The sequence below is a fragment of the Erythranthe guttata genome, chromosome 9 (assembly GCF_056151865.1).
Source record: "Erythranthe guttata isolate IM_541 chromosome 9, IM_541, whole genome shotgun sequence".
NCBI classification, from domain to species: Eukaryota; Viridiplantae; Streptophyta; class Magnoliopsida; order Lamiales; family Phrymaceae; genus Erythranthe; species Erythranthe guttata.
In genome coordinates, this window is record NC_142541.1 from 4,460,178 (window position 1) to 4,469,591 (window position 9,414).

Below are 9,414 nucleotides of genomic sequence, written 5' to 3' on the forward strand. Positions count from 1 at the left end.
AACCGTTTGAGGAGCAAGGAAGAGTGGATCCTATTGAGGACCCAATGGGGCCTCGTGAGGAGGAGCGTGTTGGATCCCGAATACGCAGAGGGGGGAGTGGCAAGCCAGAGCCTCGCCGACGCGGGAGGTTGTTAACTGTGCCATTCTCCCCCGAGCAGATGTCCCAAGGCCATCATGCGCGCTACGTGATCTAGTATGCCTTCCCACAGACGACACCATAATGATGATGCTAGAGTTAGATCACCTTAGAATGTTGAAGTAAGATGAATTGGAAGAGCAAAGTGGATCACTGGCACACGAACTTGATGACCTTGAGATATATGCGATCATAGAACACGTACACAAAGTTGGGGGTTGATCCGGCGGAAACCCCTCCGATGCTCAAGTCAGACTTGCGGATAGTAGAAATAGTTCAGAAAATACATGTTGTAGTATTGATCAGATGGACGTACCTTAAGGAATGAGTTAAAACCTTTATTTATACATCATTGATTGAGCTGACGTTTAATTGATTGAGATTGTCGGGTCCAAACCTTATTTGAAGATGATCGAGCCTCGATGGTAGTGGTCTTCAATATTGAGTTCATGGCCTAGTAGGTAAAGAAATTGTAGACCCATTGAGTTGGCCCAATTAACCATATATATATATATATATATATATATATATATATATATATATATATATATATATATATATATAAAAGAAAGAAACGCTGGGCAACCCTAAAAAACTCTACTTGTATTTCTGTAATTAAATATTTTTAATATTTGTTGTCTACTAATTTTTTAACTATAATTTTCAACAATTATCAATCTCCTATTTTCATCAATATATCTCAAATTTTAAGAGATAAAGATAGAAATTATATTCATTAAATCTTAATCTATATATTTGGATTATAAATCTTAATATGTCAGATTTAAAAAAACTAATGTTATATAAAATATGAATAATGCTACATTATTAAATTTTACTATGTTAGTATACTATATTTTCTTATTATATATTAAAGCACGGGGCAAAAATGCTAGTATAAATAAGAGTAAGAAACGCTAGGGCAGCCTATGAAACCCTAATCGCATATTTGTACAAAAATTAAAATTATTTATATATTATTTTCAAGCCTTTTTTTCTGTAAGGACTTTCCTTGTTTATATTTGCAAATCGGCTAGCAAAATCCTAATCCACTCGCATATAGTTTTTTTTAGAATGTTTTTTGTAAACAATTTATTTTGTGGTTAATGCTTATTAATTAAATCCACGTGTTTTGTTGCGATTTGTATGATCACATTTGTAGGAAAATTAACGTTATTTTGGTAATTTAAATTTCATAATTAATTATTTTACTATAGTACAATTTTTTTAATACAATTTAATTATCATATATCTAATTTTTTTTTTCATTTTTGCAATATTGCTAGCCGTGTATGACGCTGGGAAGAATTGCTAGTATATATATATATATATATATATATTTCAATGTTCATGGAAGCCTTTAACTCGACCTTCTACAATTAGTCCATATGGGATTGTAGAATTCCTTTCACATTGAAATTTAGAGATTGGATTAGTTGGCTACAGCTTTTTTTTAGGCCTGTATATGGTGTATCCAACCCGACGCCTTAACAGGCTTGTTGGGCCTAAATAAACACGTTAGATTTATAATTTATTTGAGCGTGTGTAGGGGTGTAAATGAGCAGAGTCGGCTCGAAAAAAGCTCGAGCTCATCTTTAGTTGTTCATGAGCTCATGAGGCATCTTGCGAGCTTTATATAACAATAAAATATATAATATTACAGATCTATGTTTTCTTCTATAACTTTTTATTTTTCAAATAAATAATTTATAATAAAAACTAAAATTAATATGATGTAAAAATTTATAAACAAAAATAATATATATATATATATATATATGAGCTAAGCTCGCAGGCCCAGCTCGATTTGAGGTCGAGCTCGAGTTCGAGCTCACCAAATTTGACTCAAGCTCGAGCTTGACTCATTTACACCCGTGAGCCTATGTCATATACTTATCCCACATGTTGAACATAATCCAAACAAACGAAGAAAATATTTGATTGTCAATTTGGTTCTTGGACAAAGAGAACAAACAACAAAAGAAGGAAATAAAAATAGGCGCCGGTTGTCCAAACAAAGCAGTTAAAATCTCTTACACTTGACTCAAGAAAACCGAAGGGTCCTCCATTTGGCGATTCTTACAAGAAATTCTTTTGTAAAGTTTATGAAATGGTGGCAACAATTGGCACTTCGATATTATCTATCCAATCACAATTAACCTTATAATACTAATCTTCACATAGGACCCTTGTCTGAAATCAAATAAAATTCACTAGTGTTACATGCTATTTGTTTTAGTTTTTCTTTTTACTTTTTTTTGGTAGAAGCCAATATTAATTGATAATTTAGTTTTCTTGGATTGGCTTGGAGGAGTAAAGGATGGGTGAGATTGATACGAAGCCAATCGATTCAGTTCAATCTGCAATCTCTTTCTTCGGCCAGACAAACCGCGACCACCGCAAAGATTGTCCGACGAAAAACCATGTATATATATACATATATATCTTCTGATTTATAATTTATTGCATTTTTTTACTGATTAAGATCCAATATTTTATTGGCTATGTAGCACGGAAACTTCAATTTCTTAATGTTTACGCGTTTCGGACACGTTTCGTGTCGGACACTTGCTGGACACCTTATGGTTTAATTTGCAATTTCTAAAAAGTTAGAAACATATTGAATAGTAATTTTTCAAATATTTTTGTTCCTTCCCTAATTATTTAAAGTGTTTAACGATCAATTGCAAATTGACGGTTGATAGGAAAATTTATTTTCAATATGTTTGTATCAAAACATATAAAAATAATTTATGTTTAAATGCAAACTTAAATATGTTTACATAGAATATTTATAAATATACCCCTATAATTTTATATATATAAGTTTCCTCCAAGTTTCCGTATCCCCATTTTTTGGGATATGTCATTTCCCCGTTTCCCCGCATCACTGTTTCCCTGTCTGTGCTACATAGCTTCTTGGTTAATAATTGTCAAGATTCTATGTTTTTTTTTATTCAAGAAATGAATAGTTATGCCATTCCGAAAAATCCGTATTCTTAAGTTTCGAATTATGTACCGTTTGGATATATCTTTTCGTATGCAGGAAGAAGAGAAAGAGAGAGAAGTCGAAAACCTAGAGAAAGAAGTGGCAAATTTGAAAGTTCAAATAGAAGCAAAAGACTCAGCATACAAACAAGCCCTTATCAAGATAGATCACCATCAACAAACAGCAAACGAACTTTCGATCTTGCTAACGAACTCCGAACTTCAAAAAGACTTGTACATCAACCAATCGCAAGAAGCCGATTTACGTATAAACGAACTCGAATCTTCCCTCGAGAGAACATCCCATCAGCTATCAGAATCGGAAAAGGCTCGAGAAAAGCTCTCGTACGTTACGAGTTTCTTAGAATCGACACTATTCCAGCTGCAAAGTTTAGAGATAGAATCTCTTGTTATGAGAGAGAAACAAATGGATTATGTATCTGCAAAAGAGGCAGAGTTAGAATTAGCAGCCAATGCACTACTTGACGCGAACGAGACTATTCGAGATTTGGAGAATAAATTTACGGAAAAATCCACTTATATCGATTCGTTGAAGGAGGAAGTTAAGCAAGCTAACGATCTTCGAATCTTTCACGAGAAAGTTGCTTCGGACGCAATTTCCGAACTCAACCGACTGAAAGACGAAGCGGAATTGCACGAGAAGAAGAACTCGGACCAATCGGCTTATATCGGTTCGCTCGAAACAGAGCTACGACAGCTGAGAACTGCACTTGTCGACGCAAAAGACGAGACGAAGAAAAACGAGAACGATGCCCAAATCGAGATAGCTTTGCTGAAATCCGAAATACACAAAGGGAGGTCGAAAACGGCTGCTGCCGAAGCTGCCGAAGCAAGAGCGCAAGGCGAGAAATCGGCCCTCTATAACGCGCTCCAGCAGATGGGGTTAGAAGCCGAAGAAACGAAGAAAGAGAACCGAATGCTGAAAGAAGCATTGATGCAAGAAAACAACGAGGTGAAAACCGAAGAAGAAGAACGCGACGAAAACGGTGGAGAGTTGGAGAATACGAAAAAGGAATTGGAAAACGCGATATCGAGAATCGGGGAGATGAGGGCAAGAGCAGAGCAGGCGATTAGCAGAGCCGAAGCGGCGGAGAAGGCAAAAGCAGTGATGGAGGAGAAGATGAAGAGGAGAAAGGAGCACAAAGAACGGAGAAAGGCGGCGTTAGTTGCTCTACGCGAAGAATCGTTTTCGAGAGATTTTGGTAATAGTACGGAAATAAATGAATACGATGATGCTGCTTCTGCCAAGAACTATCAGCCTCTTGGTAAGGTCCTTAACATCAAATTCTAAACTTCAGAAATATTTTGAGGAGGAGAATTTATGGTTTGATGTCTTGCTGCATTTGTTTGTCATTTATTTTTTCTTTATTTTTTTATTTTAATTTTTTTGTTACTAAACATTGTTAATAAAAAAACACTGAATTATCAATTTACTTCCTAACTGTCTCTTTTCATGATTTCCTCTTTCCTATAATTACACAAACACACACTTAAACTGAGACATGCCTATTGAAAATCCTTACTTCTTTCTTGGAGTAATTGAGAGGATATAGTCTCTTTGATTGAGCTGACTATATAGGTGCGTCGGATAAATCTTTATTCTTGTGCAATAGCTTGCAAATCACGAAATATTTGTTTTCCTTCTCATTATACAAAAAACGCAAATTACTAAACCATCTGAGGTCCCTACTGTACGGGCACTTCTAAAAGGTGAAGAGTCCTCGTATCTGACACTTGGACACGCGGACACGGCTCGGACACTCATGCCAGGTTGTGTCGTATCTTCGTAAAAAGTAGGACACCCGTGTTGGGCTGTGAAATCCTTTTGGAGAAGAAATCTTGTCTCTCTTATTTATTAAACGTAAGTCTCCTTTATATGGGAGTTACAAGGAATCCAAATCATATAGGATTACCATGCAAAACAAACTACCTAAAATACAATAATAATAAACGTAAATACGTATAACTCATATATATGTCAATACCCCCCTCAAATTGGCGCATAAAGATTGTGAATCCCCAACTTGCGAAGAATTTGATCGAATTGTGGTTTACCAAGTCCCTTGGTCAAAATGTCGGCGAGCTGCTCATGCGTCCGTACATGGGACGTAGCAATATGACCTCGTTTTATTTCATTTCGAACGAAATGGCAATCAATCTCAATATGTTTCGTTCGTTCATGAAAAATAGGATTTGCGGCGATGTGCAAAGCTGCTTGACTATCACAATACAGACCCATTGGTTTTTCATTTGAGATCCCGAGTAAATGCAAAAGTCCTTTCAACCACTTTTGCTCACAGCTCGCAGCATGTAGTTGCCATTGAATGATACTCAGTCTCGGCCGATGATCGAGACACAGTATGTTGTTTTTTCATTTACCAAGTGATAGGCGATCCTCCTAACATCACAAAATAACAAGTTAACGAACGTCGTGTTATCGGGAAACTCCCCCAACCCGAATCGCAGTAGGCATACAGTCGCTAGTCAATGTCAGAACGCAACAACACACCTTGGCCATGCTGTCCTTTTAAATAACGAACTACTCGCATCGCAACTTCCTAGTGATCTACCTTTGGATTCTTCATAAATTGCGCCAATATATGCACCAAATAACTAAGTTCGGGCCTAGTTATCGTCAAGTAGATTAGCCGACCAATCAAATGCCGGTAACGTTCTGGATCCTCTATAAGTGGGTGTTCTGACAAAGCGAGTCGGTGATTTTGTTCAATCGGAACAGGCGCTGGCTTGGCCCCTAACAAACCCGTCTCAGCCATAATGTCCAACGCATATTTTCGCTGGCATAGAAAAATTCCATCTAACCCGCGACTCACTTCAATGCCAAGTAAGTATTTTAGTACACCAAGGTCCTTCATATGAAAGCAACGTCCAAGATAATTCTTGAAATGAGTCACATCGGTAGAATCATTTCCTGCAACAACTAGATCATCAACATAAACCACTACACTTAAGCGAATAAATCCCTTGTCATAAGTGAAAAGAGAATAATTCGATAACGATTGAGAGAAGCCATAGTGCTTAAGTGCTGCTGTCAACTTCGTAAACCAACATCTCGGAGCCTGCCTTAAACCATATAGCGAGTTTTGCAATTTGCACACCTTCGTCTGATCAGCGGAAGCAAAACCGGGTGGCAATTTCATATAAACCTCTTCGCTCAAATCGCCATGCAAGAATGCGTTATTCACATCCATTTGGTGAAGCTCCCACTTCTTTGCTGCAGCCACGGCCAAAAATGTTGTCAACGTTACCATTTTTGCTACCGATGCAAATGTCTCCTTGTAGTCTATGCCTTCCCGCTGATTATTCCCCAGTACGACCAAATGAGCTTTGTACCGCTCAATACTGTCGTTGGACTTGTACTTGATTTTGTAGACCCATTTTCTGCCTATGGCCTTCTTTCTGGCAGGAAGAGTCTCCAAAGTCCAAGTATTATTGTTCTCCAAAACATGAATATCTAATCTCATTGCTTCTCTCCATTTCTCATATTTCATAGCCTCAGAGAATCGTGTGGGTTCAACACCTGTATCAATTTGAGCCACGAAGGCTCTATGCCTAGCAGATAATTTATCACATGTCACATAATTAATTATGGGATAAAGGGAAGTACCTGAGAATCCTTGTTGTGAGTCGAGTGTAGGGTGAACGGGGTCATGCGAGCATCGAGCATTGTATGTAACAAAATCTTTCAACAAAACAGTCGACTTATGGTGTCGGTGACCCCTTCCCATATTTTCTTTGGGCACCGGAGCCACCACATCTTCAGTATTATCAGTGGCTCCCCCATCCACCATTTCTACTGCTTCATTTTGTTGGTCGCTCTCCCTAACATCACCTGCCTCGTCGCTAGCCCTCTCCCTAACATCACCTGCCTCATTACTCCCCCTCACTTCGTCGGTGTCATCATCGAGGACATTATCAACTGTTTCTCCAACCAGATCTCGAGATTCAGGTTCAACGTTCGTCTTATAAGGAAATACATGTTCAGAAAATACAATGTCACGGGAAACAAAGAATTCGCCGGTTTTTATGTCGAAAATTCGCCATCCTTTCTTTACATGTGGATAACCCAAAAAAATGCACTCTCTAATGCGTTCACCGAATTTATCTTTGTTGCGATCAACCCGATGTGCATTAGCATAGACAGCCAAATGTCCTCAAAACGCCATATTGTGGCAACTCTCCAAACAGCATCTCATAGGGAGTTTTGCCGCCAAGAAGTAAAGACAGGGTCCTATTTATCAAGTAACTTGTTGTCAAAACACACTCACCCCAAAATCGTATCGGTAAGTGTGCCTGGAACATCAACGCTCGAGCCACATTCAAAATATGCTTGTGTTTGCGCTCCACTCGACCGTTTTGTGAGGTGTTGCGACACATGATGTTTGGTGCAAAATTCTTTGTGCTTCAAAATATGATCTTAGGCATAGGAATTTTGTACCATTATCACTACGTACAATTCTAACCTGCTTCTGAAATTGTCTATCAACCATGTCACAAAAAAATTTAATTGTTTGTTCAACTTCTTTCTTATCGAGGAACAGATAAATCAAAACAGCTCTCGGAAAATCGTCAACAATAGTCAAAAAAAATAGACAGCACCACAAGTCGAAGGTGTCCGATAAGCACCCCATAAATCAACATGAATTAAAGCAAAACAATCAACGACTTTATTATTACTTGTAGGGAAAACTTCTCGAGTCTGTTTTGCTCGTAAACAAATATCGCAAGAATCTTTATTAGTGTATATACTACTACCACTCTTAACTACTAGAATAAAAGATAACAACTTCTTGGACGGGTGTCCTAATCTTCGATACCACAATTCTCGTTCATCCAAACCGCTCGCTTTACATGCTCGTGCTGTCGGAATTGCTCGAAAGAAATAGACCCCATCACACTCTTCACCCGCTCCAATCAGGATCCTCGAGATGCAGTCCTGTATCACACATAACTTATCAATGAAAGTAATAATAGATTTTAGTGCTTTAAAAAATTTAGACACGGATATAAGAGTGCAACTCATAGTCGGAACAAAAAAAACATTATTCAAATAACGACCGCTTCCTAGGCATAATTTTCCTTCTTTCAAAGAAATTGCATTTTCTCCATCAGGAAGTTCCACTGGAGTCGGTGTTATTTCACAAACATGGGATAACAATTCTAAATTTCCGGTCATATGATGAGAGGCGCCCTAGTCTACGATCCATTCATCATAAATTTTCTTACCAGAAAGTCGCTCACCACCACTTTTACTTGAATTCAACATTGCAAGTAGCGTGGCCCATTGCTCTCCACTGAGGTTGGGGAAGGCATGTCGTTCCGTGTCGAATCGAGTGGCCTCGTTTTCTGCTGGCACACGAGTGACATTTACTCTTGCACTGCCTCCTCTGCCACATTCGATCAGTCCTCCTCCTCTGCCTCGGGAAGTCCCTTTCTGGTTCCCTCTAGGCCAATCTCCCCACCATTCTGGATAACCGACAATCAGATAGCACGTTTTAGCATCGTGCCCAGATTTTCCACAATGGGTGCATATCCCTTGTTTCTCTTTGTTGCGTACAGCCGCTGCTCTCGCATGTGATCCCAATTGAGTACTAAAGCCCACTGCATCGCCGCGATCTTCGTTGCTCCGGGCAATGTTTAGATGTCATTCTTCTTGAATTATCATCGCGTAGGCTCTATTAATATTGGGCAATGGTTCCATGCTCAATATATTAGAGCGTACTGTTCCGTACATCACATCATCCAGCCCCATCAAGAATTGATGCACCTTCTCCTCATCTCGCTTCTTTTCCAGTGAAGATGAGATGTTGCACTTGTAACCACTACACCTACACTCGGGTATAGGTTTGTAATTCACCAGTTCGTCCCACATCATCTTTAGACGTCCATAGTAAATCACTACTGCTTGCCCTTGTTGTTTACACGCTGCAAGATCAGCTTTCAATTGATGAACTCGAGCATTGTTTCCGATGGAAAATCGTAAAGATCCTCCCACAGGTCCTGCACGTTCTCCATATAGGTGATGGTGGATCTCAATGATGGTTTGATCGTATTGATCATCCGGGAAACCAACATCGAGTTTACCATCCACCAGTCCTCCATCTCTGAAGAGTCCTCAGTTGGTTTCATCAGAGTTCCGTCGATAAATCCGAGCTTTTTCTTTGCTCGAAGTGAATTGCGCATCGATCTAGCCCATTCCTCATAGTTCTCTCCTTTCAGTTGAACTGACGAGATCAACGATCCGGGATTAT

General features: G+C 38.8%; 2 protein-coding genes across 2 annotated transcripts; one reads left to right on the top strand and one right to left on the bottom strand.

Moving 5' to 3' along the window:
• Positions 1 to 2,342: 2,342 nt before the first annotated feature.
• LOC105959655 (uncharacterized) lies at positions 2,343 to 4,578 on the top strand. Its single transcript, XM_088823273.1, has 2 exons — positions 2,343 to 2,561; positions 3,183 to 4,578. Exons 1-2 carry the CDS (start codon positions 2,457 to 2,459, stop codon positions 4,434 to 4,436), a joined length of 1,359 nt encoding a protein of 452 aa, XP_088679399.1. The 5' UTR covers positions 2,343 to 2,456; the 3' UTR covers positions 4,437 to 4,578.
• A 1,125-nt stretch (positions 4,579 to 5,703) lies between these two features.
• LOC148767923 (uncharacterized) lies at positions 5,704 to 9,038 on the bottom strand. Its single transcript, XM_088822690.1, has 5 exons — positions 8,896 to 9,038; positions 8,390 to 8,787; positions 8,205 to 8,284; positions 7,932 to 8,099; positions 5,704 to 7,125 (listed from the first exon to the last, which is right to left on the bottom strand). Exons 1-5 carry the CDS (start codon positions 9,036 to 9,038, stop codon positions 5,704 to 5,706), a joined length of 2,211 nt encoding a protein of 736 aa, XP_088678816.1.
• Positions 9,039 to 9,414: the final 376 nt, after the last annotated feature.